At 44.6% G+C, this 16,290-nt stretch overlaps 2 protein-coding genes, 1 long non-coding RNA gene and 23 other non-coding genes across 26 annotated transcripts; 2 read left to right on the plus strand and 24 right to left on the minus strand.

Moving 5' to 3' along the window:
• The first annotated feature begins 140 nt into the window (after positions 1–140).
• Positions 141–2,716, plus strand: LOC132455676 (fish-egg lectin-like). Its single transcript, XM_060049584.1, has 5 exons — positions 141–210; positions 565–801; positions 1,030–1,247; positions 1,865–1,998; positions 2,281–2,716. The coding sequence occupies exons 1-5, from the start codon at positions 156–158 to the stop codon at positions 2,420–2,422; spliced, it is 786 nt and encodes a 261-aa protein (XP_059905567.1). The 5' UTR covers positions 141–155; the 3' UTR covers positions 2,423–2,716.
• On the minus strand, positions 2,383–10,032 carry LOC132455678 (uncharacterized). The gene is made up of 3 exons (XR_009525320.1): positions 9,946–10,032; positions 2,513–2,644; positions 2,383–2,468 (listed from the first exon to the last, which is right to left on the minus strand). It is a non-coding gene; the product is annotated as an uncharacterized LOC132455678 (long non-coding RNA).
• On the minus strand, positions 4,456–4,529 carry trnaw-cca (transfer RNA tryptophan (anticodon CCA)). The gene has a single exon. It is a non-coding gene; the product is annotated as a tRNA-Trp (tRNA).
• Positions 4,665–4,736, minus strand: trnaw-cca (transfer RNA tryptophan (anticodon CCA)). Its single transcript has one exon. It is a non-coding gene; the product is annotated as a tRNA-Trp (tRNA).
• trnaw-cca (transfer RNA tryptophan (anticodon CCA)) lies at positions 4,871–4,942 on the minus strand. Its single transcript has one exon. It is a non-coding gene; the product is annotated as a tRNA-Trp (tRNA).
• On the minus strand, positions 5,292–5,363 carry trnaw-cca (transfer RNA tryptophan (anticodon CCA)). The gene has a single exon. It is a non-coding gene; the product is annotated as a tRNA-Trp (tRNA).
• trnaw-cca (transfer RNA tryptophan (anticodon CCA)) lies at positions 5,506–5,577 on the minus strand. Its single transcript has one exon. It is a non-coding gene; the product is annotated as a tRNA-Trp (tRNA).
• Positions 5,718–5,789, minus strand: trnaw-cca (transfer RNA tryptophan (anticodon CCA)). Its single transcript has one exon. It is a non-coding gene; the product is annotated as a tRNA-Trp (tRNA).
• On the minus strand, positions 5,932–6,003 carry trnaw-cca (transfer RNA tryptophan (anticodon CCA)). The gene has a single exon. It is a non-coding gene; the product is annotated as a tRNA-Trp (tRNA).
• On the minus strand, positions 6,146–6,217 carry trnaw-cca (transfer RNA tryptophan (anticodon CCA)). Its single transcript has one exon. It is a non-coding gene; the product is annotated as a tRNA-Trp (tRNA).
• On the minus strand, positions 6,544–6,615 carry trnaw-cca (transfer RNA tryptophan (anticodon CCA)). The gene has a single exon. It is a non-coding gene; the product is annotated as a tRNA-Trp (tRNA).
• Positions 6,965–7,036, minus strand: trnaw-cca (transfer RNA tryptophan (anticodon CCA)). Its single transcript has one exon. It is a non-coding gene; the product is annotated as a tRNA-Trp (tRNA).
• Positions 7,179–7,250, minus strand: trnaw-cca (transfer RNA tryptophan (anticodon CCA)). The gene has a single exon. It is a non-coding gene; the product is annotated as a tRNA-Trp (tRNA).
• Positions 7,539–10,123, plus strand: LOC132455675 (fish-egg lectin-like). The gene is made up of 5 exons (XM_060049583.1): positions 7,539–7,712; positions 8,043–8,279; positions 8,506–8,723; positions 9,031–9,164; positions 9,648–10,123. Exons 1-5 carry the CDS (start codon positions 7,658–7,660, stop codon positions 9,787–9,789), a joined length of 786 nt encoding a protein of 261 aa, XP_059905566.1. The 5' UTR covers positions 7,539–7,657; the 3' UTR covers positions 9,790–10,123.
• A 2,219-nt stretch (positions 10,124–12,342) lies between these two features.
• Positions 12,343–12,414, minus strand: trnaw-cca (transfer RNA tryptophan (anticodon CCA)). The gene has a single exon. It is a non-coding gene; the product is annotated as a tRNA-Trp (tRNA).
• A 349-nt stretch (positions 12,415–12,763) lies between these two features.
• trnaw-cca (transfer RNA tryptophan (anticodon CCA)) lies at positions 12,764–12,835 on the minus strand. Its single transcript has one exon. It is a non-coding gene; the product is annotated as a tRNA-Trp (tRNA).
• A 142-nt stretch (positions 12,836–12,977) lies between these two features.
• trnaw-cca (transfer RNA tryptophan (anticodon CCA)) lies at positions 12,978–13,049 on the minus strand. Its single transcript has one exon. It is a non-coding gene; the product is annotated as a tRNA-Trp (tRNA).
• Positions 13,050–13,605: 556 nt separating this feature from the next.
• trnaw-cca (transfer RNA tryptophan (anticodon CCA)) lies at positions 13,606–13,677 on the minus strand. Its single transcript has one exon. It is a non-coding gene; the product is annotated as a tRNA-Trp (tRNA).
• Positions 13,678–13,812: 135 nt separating this feature from the next.
• trnaw-cca (transfer RNA tryptophan (anticodon CCA)) lies at positions 13,813–13,884 on the minus strand. The gene has a single exon. It is a non-coding gene; the product is annotated as a tRNA-Trp (tRNA).
• A 142-nt stretch (positions 13,885–14,026) lies between these two features.
• Positions 14,027–14,098, minus strand: trnaw-cca (transfer RNA tryptophan (anticodon CCA)). Its single transcript has one exon. It is a non-coding gene; the product is annotated as a tRNA-Trp (tRNA).
• A 142-nt stretch (positions 14,099–14,240) lies between these two features.
• On the minus strand, positions 14,241–14,312 carry trnaw-cca (transfer RNA tryptophan (anticodon CCA)). Its single transcript has one exon. It is a non-coding gene; the product is annotated as a tRNA-Trp (tRNA).
• Positions 14,313–14,454: 142 nt separating this feature from the next.
• trnaw-cca (transfer RNA tryptophan (anticodon CCA)) lies at positions 14,455–14,526 on the minus strand. The gene has a single exon. It is a non-coding gene; the product is annotated as a tRNA-Trp (tRNA).
• Positions 14,527–14,668: 142 nt separating this feature from the next.
• trnaw-cca (transfer RNA tryptophan (anticodon CCA)) lies at positions 14,669–14,740 on the minus strand. The gene has a single exon. It is a non-coding gene; the product is annotated as a tRNA-Trp (tRNA).
• A 135-nt stretch (positions 14,741–14,875) lies between these two features.
• On the minus strand, positions 14,876–14,947 carry trnaw-cca (transfer RNA tryptophan (anticodon CCA)). Its single transcript has one exon. It is a non-coding gene; the product is annotated as a tRNA-Trp (tRNA).
• A 142-nt stretch (positions 14,948–15,089) lies between these two features.
• On the minus strand, positions 15,090–15,161 carry trnaw-cca (transfer RNA tryptophan (anticodon CCA)). Its single transcript has one exon. It is a non-coding gene; the product is annotated as a tRNA-Trp (tRNA).
• Positions 15,162–16,138: 977 nt separating this feature from the next.
• Positions 16,139–16,210, minus strand: trnaw-cca (transfer RNA tryptophan (anticodon CCA)). The gene has a single exon. It is a non-coding gene; the product is annotated as a tRNA-Trp (tRNA).
• Between the last annotated feature and the right edge of the window lie 80 nt (positions 16,211–16,290).

Consider the following 16,290-nt stretch of genomic DNA (forward strand, 5'->3'; position numbering starts at 1 on the left):
GCCTTGCCTTGCCTTGCCTTTTGGTTTCCTGACTGTAAAACCGGCTACTGGCACAACTGGTCCAGCTGGGTCTGGTGAAATATTTTCCTTCTTGGGACACACCATAGCAAGACACAGAGACAGACAGACAGATCGGACACCAGTAGACCGTGAAGATGACAGCAGTAGTGTTCTTCGTGCTCCTGCTGAGCCTGGTCTCCTGCAGTCTTGGTGAGTCTACTCAGAACCTTCTAAAACATGTTTTGTACACGATAGATGGTAACAAGTGCAGAAGAACAGAGTCATTTGATCCAGGGCATTTTTATCAAAATAATATCTTGAGTGATACTTTCACAAGTATCACTCTACAACTTAACACATTTTAAAAACGTTTCTGTCGTCATATTTCTACACAAGAACGGTATCATGACGAATAGCATTGTGAATAGATTAAATGAAATAAAAAGTTGAATGTTTTTCCTTAAATGTTCCTTCTAATGTCCCAACTGAGGAAAAAAGGCACAGAGCATAATGAGGAAATGTTAGAGCAGGTCCACAGAGGTCTAACATGGAGATGATCCACAGCATGGCGTTGCCTTGGGGCTCCCACCCTGCATCAAGCCAGACAGATCGATGCCAGCAAGGGCCTAGTGCTCGCAACCAACAAATGGCAACAGAACTTCTTCCTCAACGGACTCTCCTGGTCGTACCTCCATGGGCAAAGGATGAAGCACATCACCACCGGCGACACCGGCACCTGGGGGGTCAGCAGCAACAATCAGCTCTACAAAATGATCGGGGGAAACTTCACCAGAGTTCCCGGTGAGGGGTTTTGATTATACGATCGAACACAGCGGGGAGCCACAGTTTGTCACGTCTCTCTCATGTCTATCTCATGTTAATCTCTTGTCTTTCTCATGTCTATCTCATGTCTCGCTCATGTCTTGCTCATGTCTACATTATGTCTATCTCACACCTATCGCATGTCTATCATGTCTTGCTCATATCTCGCTCACGTCTCACTCACGTCTCGCTCATGTCTTGGTCCAGGACTCTCTTTGTCCCAGGTGGACGCAGGAGGAGATGGCTTCTTGGTTGGAAGCACTGGTTCTCGAGCCTACTGCCTGCGAACGGCCTTTGCAAGAGCGTTCAAGGGTGCAGGCTCAGTGAGCTGGTCAGCTTTGCCCGCCTACAGTTTGAAGTACTATAGCTGCGGCCTGTACGGGTGCTGGGGGGTGGATACCATTGGACGCGTGTTCCACACCCGGGTAAGACCATCATCATAATCATAATCATCATCATCATGAACCATGATGATGGTTCATAACCATCTCTAACATTACAACCTTAAAGGCACCCAGTGCAACTTTATGTAAACATTCAATGAAAAATAAACATTCAATTTCTAGTCTTTTTTACACGTAGTAAGTTTCAATAACTCCATACTATTACATATCGACATTCAAGGAGCAAAGATGAGACGTCGCTGTGTGATCGATTTTCTATCAGTTCTCACCACACAACGACGTCTCATCTTTGCTGCTTGAATGTCGGTATGTAATGGTATGGAGTTATTGAAACTTACTACGTGTAAAAAAGACTAGAAATTGAATGTTGATTTTTAAGCCTCGAAAGTTGCACTGGGTGCCTTTAACTAACAATCTCTAACCTCAAACCTAAACTAACCATCTCTAAGCTAGTACCTAAACTAGCCATCTCTAACCCAACACCTAAACTAACCATCTCTAACCTAGTACCTAAACTAGCCATCTCTAACCTAGTATCTAAACTAACCATCTCTAACCTAGTACCTAAACTAGCCATCTCTAACCTAGTACCTAAACCTCGGTCCTAAGTGATGGGTTGTGATTGGTTGTCTCTCCAGTCCGTCAACCCCAACTCCTGCAGCCAAACCGGGTGGCAGGTCGTCTCGTCCGGCAGCCTGAAGATGAAGATGGTTGAAGCGGCCAGTAACGGCCTGGTGTTCGGATTAAGCACCGCCGGCAAAGTGTATCTGAGGTAGGAGACACAGACCATCAACCGCACCATAGACCAGACCATCAACCAGACCGCCACAGACCATTAACCAGACCACCACAGACCATCAACCAGACCGCCACAGACCATCAACCAGACCGCCACAGACCATCAACCAGACCGCCACAGACCATCAACCAGACCGCCACAGACCATCAACATGACCGCTAAGGACCAGTCCGCTCCAGACCATAAGTTGCTCTCCTGTCTCGGTCTCTCACCCTCCTATGCTCACCCCCTTTGCTCCCTCTCTCTCCCCTCCAGGGCAGGGGTGTATGCCAGTCGATCCCACGGGTTCTCCTGGTCTAACATCCCCATGGGTGTGGCAATGAGGCACCTCTCCTACGACCTGGGGAGGCTTTGGGTGGTCTCCAACAATGGAATGATCATGTTCTGCATGCACTGAGCGCCATCAGCTCCACCCCCTCCTCTCACCTCCTCTCCATCAGCACCTCCCCCCCTCTCCATCACCTCCTCCTCCCCTCTCCATCGCCACCTCCTCCCCTCTCCATCGCCACCTCCACCCCTCTCCATCACCACCCCCTCCCCTCTCCATTGCCACCTCCTCCCCTCTCCATCACCACCTCCTCCCCTCTCCATCACCACCTCCTCCCCTCTCCATCACCACCTCCTCCCCTCTCCTCATCACCTCCCCTCTCCTCCTTCCATCCATAACCTCTAATAATTTAAAAGCATTTATGGACTACGTTGTCTCCTGTCTGCTGTTTTTTCAGCATAATGTACTTCCCGGACAGACATGTTACCACAACACATTGACAATAGTAATATTGATATTAAAGGGATACTCCGACCTTTGGAAGGCAAGATTATCTCCTACCCTCTAGGTAGGAGATAATAAATAAGACCTCTGCCATGCCGATATTCATTGCCACTAGATAGTGTTCGATTATTGGAATATTATAGTTTTACGGCAGAAACTCTTACATCATGACTTAAAGGTTGGGTATTGAATTCTCTTTTTTGGCCATTTTTGCAAAATTACTTGAAATCTTTATCATAACCCACTTACAACCACTGAGTTATAAGTACTGACAAGAAAATTAAACAAGTCTATCATCTGTGGAACGGGCAGGGCTCGAAAAACTACCACCGAGTGGCATTGGACAGTAAGTACGTCAATCAAACGGTCGTACTGCACTCCCCTTCCCCCCACGCGTGACCCCTTTGTGCACGTACTAAAAGCTCTTGACCCAGAGCAAGCTTCTGTTTGTTGTTATCCTGCAGTAGCTACTGGAGCTAGCTAACCAGCTAATCCACATTTGGACCTAGCACTAGAAGACAACCCTAAACTCCAACCTAGCTAGCCTGGCTCGCTCTCGCACATCTGTGTTCGCGCTCGTGCATGATTGCGCGTCCATGTACTTGGAATGGTTGGAGTCAGAGTCAGCGTTGAAGGAGAGGGGGTTGGACTATTTGAGTGGTGTATTTTCAAAATCAGCTGGCGTTTCGCAAATCCCATACCCAACCTTTAAAGAATGACGTTATTTATTGCCAGTAGATATTGACAGCTTATTGGAATATTATAGCTTCACGGCAGAAACTCTTGCTTATTTACATGCTTGAAAGAACGCAGAAACTCTTAGATCATGACTACTATAAAAATACCTGACCCTGACCCTTAAACACCCAACCTACTGATCTGGAGTCAGACTACCGTTGCGCCACAAGATATGAAATAGTGCTCATCAAGAGCACTCTCATGAAGTTATTAATTGCCAGTAGATATTTTACAAATATTGGAATATTATAGTTTCACCGCAGATACTCTTGGATCATGGCTTAAAGAACGACTACGTACGAATACCCTGACGTGATATGAAGACGCAACCTTCTGATCTAGAGTCAGACGCGCTACCGTTGCGCCACAAGGTCTCAAATAACATTCATTAAGACAACTGTCATGTTGTTTTTTATTGCCAGTAGATAGTATCCAATTATTGGAATGTTATAGTTTCAGGGGAGAAACTCTTAGATCATTACTTAAAGAATGACTGCAGAACTCCCTGACCTTGACGTTATTAGAACACGCAACCTTCTGATCTGGAGTCAGAAGCGTTACCGTTGTGCCACAAGGTCTGATTAAATGCTCTTTAAGACCAGTGACATTACCTTTTTTATTGCCAGTAGATAGTGTCCGATAATAGGAATATTATAGTTTCACGGCAGAAACTCTTAGATCATGACTTAAAGAATGACTACTGGAGAATTGCCTGAACTTGACGTGATTACAAACCGCAACCTTCTGATCTAGAGTAAGACGCTCTACCGTTGCGCCACAAGGTCTGAAATACTGCTCATCAAGAGCACTTAGATGTAGTTATATATTGCCAGTAGATAATTTGCAAGTATTGGAATATTGTAGTTACATCGCAGAAACTCTTATATCATGACATACAGAATGACTACGTATGAATGCCCTGACCTTGACGTGATTTGAACACAAGCAACCTTCTGATCTGGAGTCAGACGCGCTACCGTTGCGCCACAAGGTCTGATATAATGATCATTAAGATCTTTGACACAACGTTATTTATTGCCAGTAGATAGTGTCAGATTATTGGAATATTATAGTTTCACGGCAGAAACTCTTGGATCATGACTTAAAGAATGACTACTATAGAAACACCTGACCCTGACGTGATATGAACACGCAACCTTCTGATCTGGAGTCAGACGCACTACCGTTGCGCCACAAGGCCGTAAAGTAAGCACAATAAGACCACTTACATGCGTTATTTATTGCCAGTAGATAGTGTCAGATTAGTGGAAAATTATACTTCCACGGCTAAAACTCTTTGTTCAAGACTTACGGACCGTCTAATAAAGACAACCCTGACCCTGACGTGATTTGAACACGCAACCTTCTGATCTGGAGTCAGACGCGCTACCGTTGCGCCACAAGGCCAATTGATTACTTCTATACAAGCTTGAAAGAACTGCATCAGTTACAGCTAGTGAGCCTCAGAATACAGCAAAAAAATAATAACATTTGAGAAATAATTCCCAATTTGAGAACCCGTCTGCCACAATGTGTTCTACAAATCTGCTGACCCCGACGTGATTTGAACACGCAACCTTCGCAACTGGAGTCAGACGCGCTACCGTTGCACCACAAGGTCTGAAATACAGCTCTTTAAGACTACTGACATTACCTTCTTTATTGCCAGTAGATAGTGTCTGATAATTTGAATATTATAGTTTCACGGCAGAAACTCTTAGATCATGACTTAAAGAATGACTACTATAGAAACACCTGACCCTGACGTGATTTGAACACGCAACCTTCTGATCTGGAGTCAGACGCACTACCATTGCGCCACAAGTCCGGATGTTTACTTATACACAAGCTTGAAATAACGGCATCAGTTACAGCTAGTGAGACTCAGAATACAGCAAAATGTTAATAACACCAGAGACATCATTCCCAATTTGAGAACCCATTTGCCACAATGTGTTCGGTAAATCAGCTGACCCTGACGTGATTTGAACACCTAACCTTCTGATCTGGAGTCAGACGCGCTACCGTTGCGCCACAAGGCCGTTAAAAATGCACAATAAGACCACTTACATGCGTTAGAAATTGCCAGTAGATCGTGTCAGATAAGTGGAAAATTATACTTCCGCGGCTCAAACTCTTTGATCAAGACTTACGGACCGTCTAATGAAGACAACCCTGACCCTGACCCTGACGTGATTTGAACACGCAACCTTCTGATCTGGAGTCAGACGCGCTACCGTTGCGCAACAAGGCCGGTTGTTTGATTATACACAAGCTTGAAATAACGGCATCAGTTACAGCTAGTGAGCCTCAGAATACAGCAAAATGTTAATAACACCAGAGAAATTATTCCCATTTTGAGAACCCATGTGCCACAATGTGTTCTGTAAATCAGCTGACCCTGACGTGATTTGAACACGCAACCTCCTGATCTGGAGTCAGACGCTCTACCGTTGCGCCACAAGGCCGATTGTTTACATCTATACAAGCTTGAAAGAACGGCATCAGTTACAGCTAGTGAGCCTCAGAATACAGCAAAAAAATAATAACATATGAGAAATTATTCCCATTTTGAGAACCCGTCTGCCAGAATGTATCCTACAAATCTGCTGACCCTGACGTGATTTGAACACGCAACCGTCTGATCTGGAGTCAGACGCGCTACCGTTTCGCCACAAGGTCTGAAATATAGCTCTAAAAGACCACTGACATTACCTTCTTTATTGCCAGTAGATAGTGTCTGATAATTGGAATATTATAGTTTCACGGCAGAAACTCATAGATCATGACTTAAAGAATGACTAACTTGACGTGATTACAACACGCAACCTTCTGATCTAGAGTAAGACGCTCTACCGTTGCGCCACAAGGTCTGAAATACTGCTCATCAAGAGCACTGAGATTAAGTAATTTATTGCCAGTAGATATTATGCAAATATTGGAATATTATAGTTTCACGGCAGAAACTCTTAGATCATGACTTAAAGAAAGACTACTATAGAAATACCTGACCCTGACGTGATTTGAACACTCAACCTTCTGATCTGGAGTCAGACGCGCTACCGTTGCACCACAAGGCCGGTTGTTTGTTTTTACACAAGCTTGAAATAACGGCATTAGTTACAGCTAGTGAGCCTCAGAATACAGCAAAATGTTAATAACACCAGAGTAATTATTCCCATTTTGAGTACCCATTTGACGCAATGTGTTCTGTAAATCAGCTGACCCTGACGTGATTTGAACACGCAAATTTCTGATCTAGAGTCAGACGCACTACCGTTGCGCCACAAGGCCATAATGAATGCACAATAAGACCACTTACATCACGTTATTTATTGCCAGTAGATCGTGTCAGATTAGTGGAAAATTATACTTCCACGGCAAAAACTCTTTGATCAAGATTTACGGACCGTCTAATAAAGACAACCCTGACCCTGACGTGATTTGAACACGCAACCTTCTGATCTGGAGTCAGACGCGCTACCGTTGCGCCACAAGGCCGATTGTTTACATCTATACAAGATTGAGATAACTCCATCAGTTACAGCTAGTGAGCCTCAGAATACAGCAAAAAAATAATAACAATTGAGAAATTATTCCCATTTTGAGAACCCGTCTGCCACAATGTGTTCTACAAATCTGCTGACCCTGTCGTGATTTGAACACGCAACCTTCTGATCTGGAGTCAGACGCGCTACCGTGGCGCCACAAGGCCGATTGTTTACCTACTTTTGAGCTCCAATGAAAGGTGTCAGTTGCAGCTAGAGAGCACCAGAATAGAGCAAATAAGTCAATTTATCTTAGAAATGATGCCCAGTTTAAGATCCTGTTTTGTGAATTTTACACTAGGAAACAGCAGACCCTGACGTGACTTTTTCACTATTAATTATAGTGTTGTCTTTTTTTCTGTTTCGCACATTGAACTGCTTGATGTAAGACATGCGCTATACAAATATAATTGCCTTGCCTTGCCATGCCTTGCCTTTTTGGTTTCCTGACTGTAAACTCCGGCTACTGGCACAACTGGTCCAGCTGGGTCTGGTGAAATATTTGCCTTCTTGGGACACACCATAGCAAGACACAGAGACAGACAGACAGATCGGACACCAGTAGACCGTGAAGATGACAGCTGTAGTGTTCTTCGTGCTCCTGCTGAGCCTGGTCTCCGGCAGTCATGGTGAGTCTACTCAGAACCTTCTAAAACATGTTTTGTACACGATAGATAGAAACAAGTGCAGAAGAACAGAGTAATTTGATCCAGGGCATTTTTATCAAAATAATATCACTCTACAACTTAACACATTTTAAAAACGTTTCTGTCGTCATATTTCTACACAAGAACGGTATCATGACGAATAGCATTGTGAATAGATTCAATGAAACAAAAAGTTGAATGTTTTTCCTTAAATGTTCCTTCTAATGTCCCAACTGAGCAAAAAAGGCAGAGAGCATAATGAGGAAATGTTAGAGCAGGTCCACAGAGTGCTAACGTGGAGATGATCCACAGCATGGCGTTGTCTTGGGGCTCCCACCCTGCATCAAGCCAGACAGATCGATGCCGGCAAGGGCCTAGTGCTCGCAACCAACCAATGGCAACAGAACTTCTTCCTCAACGGACTCTCCTGGTCGTACCTCCATGGGCAAAGGATGAAGCACATCACCACCGGCGACACCGGCACCTGGGGGGTCACCAGCAACAACCAGCTCTACAAAATGATCGGGGGAAACTTCACCAGAGTTCCCGGTGAGGGGCTTGGATTATACAATCGAACACAGCGGGTAGCCAGTTTGTCACGTCTCTCTCATGTCTATCTCATGTCTATCTCTTGTCTTTCTCATGTCTATCTCATGTCTCGCTCATGTCTCGCTCATGTCTGTCTTATGTCTATCTCACGTCTATCTCATGTCTATCATGTCTTGCTCATATCTCGCTCACGTCTCACTCACGTCTCGCTCATGTCTTGGTCCAGGACTCTCTTTGTCCCAGGTGGACGCAGGAGGAGATGGCTTCTTGGTTGGAAGCACTGGTTCTCGGGCCTACTGCCTGCGAACGGCCTATGCAAGAGCGTTCAAGGGTGCAGGCTCAGTGAGCTGGTCAGCTTTGCCCGCCTACAGTTTGAAGTACTACAGCTGCGGCCTGTACGGGTGCTGGGGGCTGGATACCATTGGACGCGTGTTCCACACCCGGGTAAGACCATCATCATAATCATCATCATCATGAACCATGATGATGGTTCATAACTATCTCTAACATTACAACCTAAACTAACAATCTCTAACCTCAAACCTAAACTAACCATCTCTAAGCTAGTACCTAAACTAGCCATCTCTAACCCAACACCTAAACTAACCATCTCAAACCTAGTACCTAAACTAGCCATCTCTAACCTCGTACCTATCTAACCATCTCTAACCTAGTACCTAAACTAACCATCTGTATCCTAGTACCTAAACCTCGGTCCTAAGTGATGGGTTGTGATTGGTTGTCTCTCCAGTCCGTCAACCCCAACTCCTGCAGCCAAACCGGGTGGCAGGTCGTCTCGTCCGGCAGCCTGAAGATGAAGATGGTTGAGGCGGCCAGTAACGGCCTGGTGTTCGGATTAAGCACCGACGGCAAAGTGTATCTGAGGTAGGAGACACAGACCATCAACCGCACCATAGACCAGGTCATCAACCAGACCGCCACAGACCATTAACCAGACCACCACAGACCATCAACCAGACCGCCACAGACCATCAACCAGACCACCACAGACCATCAACCGCACCATAGACCAGACCATCAACCAGACCGCCACAGACCATTAACCAGACCACCACAGACCATCAACCAGACCGCCACAGACCATCAACCAGACCACCACAGACCATCAACCGCACCATAGACCAGACCATCAACCAGACCGCCACAGACCATTAACCAGACCACCACAGACCATCAACCAGACCGCCACAGACCATCAACCAGACCGACACAGACCATCAACATGACCGCTAAGGACCAGTCCGCTCCAGACCATAAAGCAGTCCGCTACAGACCATAAGTTCCTCTCCTGTCTCGGTCTCTCTCCCTCCTATGCTCACTCCCTTTGTCTCCCTCTCTCCCCTCCAGGGCAGGGGTGAATGCCGGTCGAACACACGGGACCTTTTGGTCTAACATCCCCATGGGTGTGGCAATAAGGCACCTCTCCTACGACCTGGGGAGGCTTTGGGTGGTCTCCAACGCTGGAAATATCATGTTCTGCATGCACTGAGCGCCATCAGCTCCACCCCCTCCTCACACCTCCTCTCCATCACCACCTCCTCCCCTCTCCACCGCCACCTCCTCCCCTCTTCATCGCCACCTCCTCCCCTCTCCACCGCCACCGCCTCCCCTCTCAATCACCTCCTCCTCCCCTCTCAATCGCCACCGCCTCCCCTCTCCATCGCCACCTCCACCCCTCTCCATCGCCACCTCCACCCCTCTCCATCGCCACCTCCTCCCCTCTCCATCACCACCTCTTCCCCTCTCCTCATCGCCTCCCCTCTCCTCCTTCCATCCATAACCTCTAATAATTTAAAAGCATTTATTAAAACCCTTGTGGACTACGTTGTCTCCTGTCTGCTGTTTTTTCAGCATGATGTACTTCCCGGACAGACATGTGACCACAACACATTGACAATAGTATTATTGATATTAAAGGGATACTCCGACCTTTGGAAGGCAAGATTATCTCCTACCCTCTAGTGGCAACCTTCATCTTTTTTTACATGGGAGCACACTACAAAGCTGGGGCATGGGAAAAGGGGGAGGGTCATGGGACATTTAAGTAGTGGGCGTGGTAGAAGGGCCTGGGCTTCCTCTGAGCAAAGTTTGCCCTCCCCCCTGGTGGCTGGTTTTGGTATTGAAATTTGGGTTTGAAAATGGGGATGGCATTTGCTGTGGGAGTGGCCCCTGGCCCCCTGTCTGCGAAGCTTTGGAGCTCTAGCTCTCTGACTCCATAATGGCACCAATTTCGTTGACATATGATGTGTCAATCAAGCCTATTTTAGAAACCTGGTGTTCAGAGTCTACCTCGACTCTTCATAGTCACCCTCCCCCTTTTGGCCACCATTGTACATTGTATTGTATTGTGTTGTATTGTATTATAGTACATAACTGTGTAGCAACTGCAGTAGCTGCTATCATTGCTGTAACCCGGGGAATTGGTTTGCGTAGCGATTTGATGTACTTGCACTTGGTTCTATGAACATCCTTACTGTACCGACAGCGATATATTGTTGCACTTCTTATGACAAATGTACTTATTGTAAGTCACTTTGGATAAAAGCGTCTGCTAAATGCCCTAAATGTAAATGTAAATGGTGATCTAAACTAGTTTGAACGACTACTTATTAACAATAGCAGAGTTAGAATTTGAAGAAATTGCAATGCTAAACCCAAAAAATCTCAGTTTTTGCAATCACCAACGGCAGGATAACAATATAACATGTAACAAATGTAAAATGTAACAAATGTAAACAGCACCACTGTTGTTTTTATTTGTTATTATAAAACATAAATAAAACATGTCGTTTTATTGTCGTCATACAATAAAACCTAAGCGACACAACTGTTGTTGTATTGTCGTTATAGAACAAAACATAAGGGGTACCACTGTTGTTTTATTAGTTATCGAATAAAACCAAAGGGGTAAAACTGTCGTTTTAATTTAGTTATAAAAGGAAACATAACAGGTACCACTGTCGGTTTGTTGTCGTTATAAAATAAAACATAGCGGTACCAGTGTTGTTTTATTGTCATTATAGAACAAAACATAAGGGGTATCACAATCGTTTTAATTTTCGGTTAAATAAGACCTCTGCCATGCCGATATTCATTGCCAGTAGATAGTGTTTGATTATTGGAATATTATAGTTTTACGGCAAAAACTCTTAGATCATGACTTAAAGGTTGGGTATTGAATTCTCTTTTTTGGCCATTTTTGCAAAATTACTTGAAATCTTTATCATAACCCACTTACAACCACTGAGTTATAAGTACTGACAAGAAAATTAAACAAGTCTATCATCTGTGGAACGGGCAGGGCTCGAAAAACTACCACCGAGTGGCATTGGACAGTAAGTACGTCAATCAAACGGTCGTACTGCACTCCCCTTCCCCCCACGCGTGACCCCTTCGTGCACGTACTAAATGCTCTTGACCCAGTGCAAGCTTCTGTTTGTTGTTATCCTGCAGTAGCTACTGGAGATAGCTAACCAGCTAATCCACATTTGGACCTAACACTAGAAGACAACCCTAAACTCCAACCTAGCTAGCCTGGCTCGCTCTCCCACATCTGTGTTCGCGCTCGTGCATGATTGCGCGTCCATGTACTTGGAATGGTTGGAGTCAGAGTCAGCGTTGAAGGAGAGGGGGTTGGACTATTTGAGTGGTGTATTTTCAAAATCGGCTGATTTGAACACGCAACCTTCTGATCTGGAGTCAGACGCGCTACTGTTGCGCCACAAGGCCGATTGTTTGCTTCTATACAAGCTTGAAATAACGGCATCAGTTACAGCTAGTAACTCTTAGATCATGACTAGATCATGACTTAAAGAATGACTACTGGAGAATTGCCTGAACTTGACGTGATTGCAACATCCAACATTCTGATCTAGAGTAAGACGCTCTACCGTTGCGCCACAAGGTCTGAAATACTGCTCATCAAGAGCACTGAGATGAAGTTATTTATTACCAGTAGATATTATGCAAATATTGGAATATTATAGTTTCACGGCAGAAACTCTTAGATCATGACTTAAAGAATGACTACTATAGAAATACCTGACCCTTACGTGATTTGAACACGCAACCTACTGATCTGGAGTCAGACGCGCTACCGTTGCGCCACAAGGCCGGTTCTTTGCATATACACAAGCTTGAAATAACGGCATCAGTTACAGCTAGTGAGCCTCAGAATACAGTAAAATGTTAATAACACCAGAAAAATTATACCCATATTGAGAACCCATTTGCCACAATGTGTTCTGTAAATCAGCTGACCCTGACGTGATTTGAACGCGCAACCTTCTGATCTGGAGTCAGACGCGCGACCGTTGCGCCACAAGCCCGTTAAGAATGCACAATAAGACCACTTACATGACGTTATTTATTGCCAGTAGATCGTGTCAGATTAGTGGAAAATTATACTTTCACGGCAAAAACTCTTTGATCAAGACATACGGACTGTCTAATAAAGACAACCCTGACCCTGACGTGATTTGAACACGGAACCTTCTGATCTGGAGTCAGACGCGCTACCGTTGCGCCACAATGCCGATTGTTTGCGTCTATACAAGCTTGAAAGAACGGCATCAGTTACAGCTAGTGAGCCTCAGAATACAGCAAAAAAATAATAACATATGAGAAATTATTCCCATTTTGAGAACCCGTCTGCCACAATGTATTCTACAAATCTGCTGACCCTGACGTGATTTGAACACGCAACCTTCTGATCTGGAGTCAGACGCGCTACCGTTGCGCCACAAGGTCTGAAATATAGCTCTTTAAGACCACTGACATTACCTTCTTTATTGCAAGTAGATAGTGTCTGATAATTGGAATATTATAGTTTCACGGCAGAAACTCTTAGATCATGACTTAAAGAATGACTACTGGAGAATTGCCTGAACTTGACATGATTGCAACACCCAACCTACTGATCTAGAGTAAGACGCTCTACCGTTGCGCCACAAGGTCTGAAATACTGCTCATCAAGAGCACTGAGATGAAGTTATTTATTGACAGTAGATACTATGCAAATATTGGAAAATTAAAGTTTCACGGCAGAAACTCTTAGATCATGATTTAAAGAATGACTACTATAGAAATACCTGACCCTAACGTGATTTGAACACGCAACCTTCTGATCTGGAGTCAGACCCTCTACCGTTGCGCCACAAGGCCGGTTGTTTGCTTACACACAAGCTTGAAATAATGGCATCAGTTACAGCTAGTGAGACTCAGAATACAGCAAAAAAATAATAACATATGAGCAATTATTCCCATTTTGAGAACCCGTCTGCCATATTGTGTCCTACAAATCAGCTGACCCTGACGTGACTTGAACACGCAACCTTCTGATCTGGAGTCAGACGCGCTACCGTTGCGCCACAAGGCCGTTAAGAATGCACAATAAGACCACTTACATGGCGTTATTTATTGCCAGTAGATCGTGACAGATTAGTGGAAAATTATACTTTCATGGCAATAACTCTTTGATCAAGACTTACGGACCGTCTAATAAAGACAACCCTGACCCTGACGTGATTTGAACACGCAACCTTCTGATCTGGAGTCAGTCGCGCTACCATTGCGCCACAAGGCCGATTGTATGCATCTATACAAGCTTGAAAGAACGGCATCAGTTACAGCTAGTGAGCCTCAGAATACAGCAAAAAAATCATAACATTTGAGAAATTATTCCCATTTTGAGAACCCGTCTGCCACAAAGTGTTCTACAAATCTGCTGACCCTGACGTGATTTGAACACGCAACCTTCTGATCTGGAGTCAGACGCGCTACCGTTGCGCCACAAGGCCGATTGTTTGCTTCTATACAAGCATGAAAGACCGGCATCAGTTACAGCTAATGCGCCTCAGAATACAGCAAAAAAGTAATAACATTTGAGACATTATTCCCATTTTGAGAACCTGTCTACCACAATGTGTTCCACAAATCTGCTGACCCTGACGTGATTTGAACACGCAACCTTCTGATCTGGAGTCAGACGCGCTACCGTTGCGCCACAAGGCCGATTGTTTGCTTCTATACAAGCTTGAAAGAACAGCATCAGTTACAGCTAGTGAGCCTCAGAATACAGCAAAAAAATAATAACATATGAGAAATTATTACCATTTTGAGAACCCGTCTGCCACAATGTATTCTACAAATCTGCTGACCCTGACGTGATTTGAACACGCAACCTTCTGATCTGGAGTCAGACGCGCTACCGTTGCACCACAAGGCCGATTGTTTGCTTATACACAAGCTTGAAAAAATGGCATCAGTTACAGCTAGTGAGCCTCAGAATACAGCAAAATGTTAATAACACCAGAAATATTATACCCACATTGAGAACCCATTTGCCACAATATGGTCTGTATATCAGCTGACCCTGACGTGATTTGAACACGCAACCTTCTGATCTGGAGTCAGACGCGCTACCGTTGCGCCACAAGGCCGTTAACAATGCAAAATAAGACCACTTACATGACGTTATTTATTGCCAGTAGATCGTTTCAGATTAGTGGAAAATTATACTTTCACGGCAAAAACTCTTTGATCAAGACTTACGGACCGTCAAATAAAGACAACCCTGACCCTGACGTGATTTGAACACGCAACCTTCTGATCTGGAGTCAGACGCGCTACCATTGCGCCACAAGGCCGATTGTTTGCATCGATACAAGCTTGAAAGAACAGCATCAGTTACAGCTAGTGAGCCTCAGAATACAGCAAAAAAATCATAACATATGAGAAATTATTCAGATTTTGAGAACCCGTCTGCCAAATTGTGTCCTACAAACCAGCTGACCCTGACGTGATTTGAACACGCAACCTTCTGATCTGGAGTCAGACGCGCTACCGTTGCGCCACAAGGCCGATTGTTTGCTTCTATACAAGCATGAAAGACCGGCATCAGTTACAGCTAGTGTGCCTCAGAATACAGCAAAAAAATAATAACATTTGAGAAATTACTCCCATTTTGAGAACCCGTCTGCCACAATGTGTTCTACAAATCTGCTGACCCTGACGTGATTTGAACACGCAACCTTCTGATCTAGAGTCAGACGCGCTACCGTTGCGCCACAAGGTCTGAAATACAGCTCTTTAAGACCACTGACATTACCTTCTTTATTGCAAGTAGATAGTGTCTGATAATTGGAATATTATAGTTTCACGGCAGAAACTCTTAGATCATGACTTAAAGAATGACTACTGGAGAATTGCCTGAACTTGACATGATTGCAACACCCAACCTACTGATCTAGAGTAAGACGCTCTACCGTTGCGCCACAAGGTCTGAAATACTGCTCATCAAGAGCACTGAGATGAAGTTATTTATTGACAGTAGATAATATGCAAATATTGGAATATTAAAGTTTCACGGCAGAAACTCTTAGATCATGATTTAAAGAATGACTACTATAGAAATACCTGACCCTAACGTGAATTGAACACGCAACCTTCTGATCTGGAGTCAGACCCACTACCGTTGCGCCACAAGGCCGGTTGTTTGCTTATACACAAGCTTGAAATAATGGCATCAGTTACAGCTAGTGAGACTCAGAATACAGCAAAAAAATAATAACATATGAGAAATTATTCCCATTTTGAGAACCCGTCTGCCATATTGTGTCCTACAAATCAGCTGACCCTGACGTGACTTGAACACGCAACCTTCTGATCTAGAGTCAGACTCGCTACCGTTGCGCCACAAGGCCGTTAAGAATGCACAATAAGACCACTTACATGGCGTTATTTATTGCCAGTAGATCGAGTCAGATTAGTGGAAAATTATACTTTCACGGCAAAAACTCTTTGATCAAGACTTACGGACCGTCTAATAAAGACAACCCTGACCCTGACGTGATTTGAACACGCATCCTTCTGATCTGGAGTCAGGCGCGCTACCATTGCGCCACAAGGCCGATTGTTTGCGTCTATACAAGCTTGAAAGAACGGCATCAGTTACAGCTAGTGAGCCTCAGAATACAGCAAAAAAATCATA

This window comes from Gadus macrocephalus, chromosome 4 (genome assembly GCF_031168955.1).
Source record: "Gadus macrocephalus chromosome 4, ASM3116895v1".
Taxonomy (NCBI): Eukaryota; Metazoa; Chordata; class Actinopteri; order Gadiformes; family Gadidae; genus Gadus; species Gadus macrocephalus.

Coding starts and splice junctions, on each gene's coding strand:
- LOC132455676 (XM_060049584.1), top strand. CDS start 156: ATGACAGCAGTAGTGTTCTTCGTGCTCCTGCTGAGCCTGGTCTCCTGC. Junction 211..564: donor CCTGGTCTCCTGCAGTCTTG/GTGAGTCTACTC, acceptor GATGATCCACAG/CATGGCGTTGCCTTGGGGCT. Junction 1,999..2,280: donor GCCGGCAAAGTGTATCTGAG/GTAGGAGACACA, acceptor TCTCCCCTCCAG/GGCAGGGGTGTATGCCAGTC.
- LOC132455675 (XM_060049583.1), top strand. CDS start 7,658: ATGACAGCTGTAGTGTTCTTCGTGCTCCTGCTGAGCCTGGTCTCCGGC. Junction 8,280..8,505: donor AAACTTCACCAGAGTTCCCG/GTGAGGGGCTTG, acceptor GTCTTGGTCCAG/GACTCTCTTTGTCCCAGGTG. Junction 8,724..9,030: donor GACGCGTGTTCCACACCCGG/GTAAGACCATCA, acceptor TTGTCTCTCCAG/TCCGTCAACCCCAACTCCTG.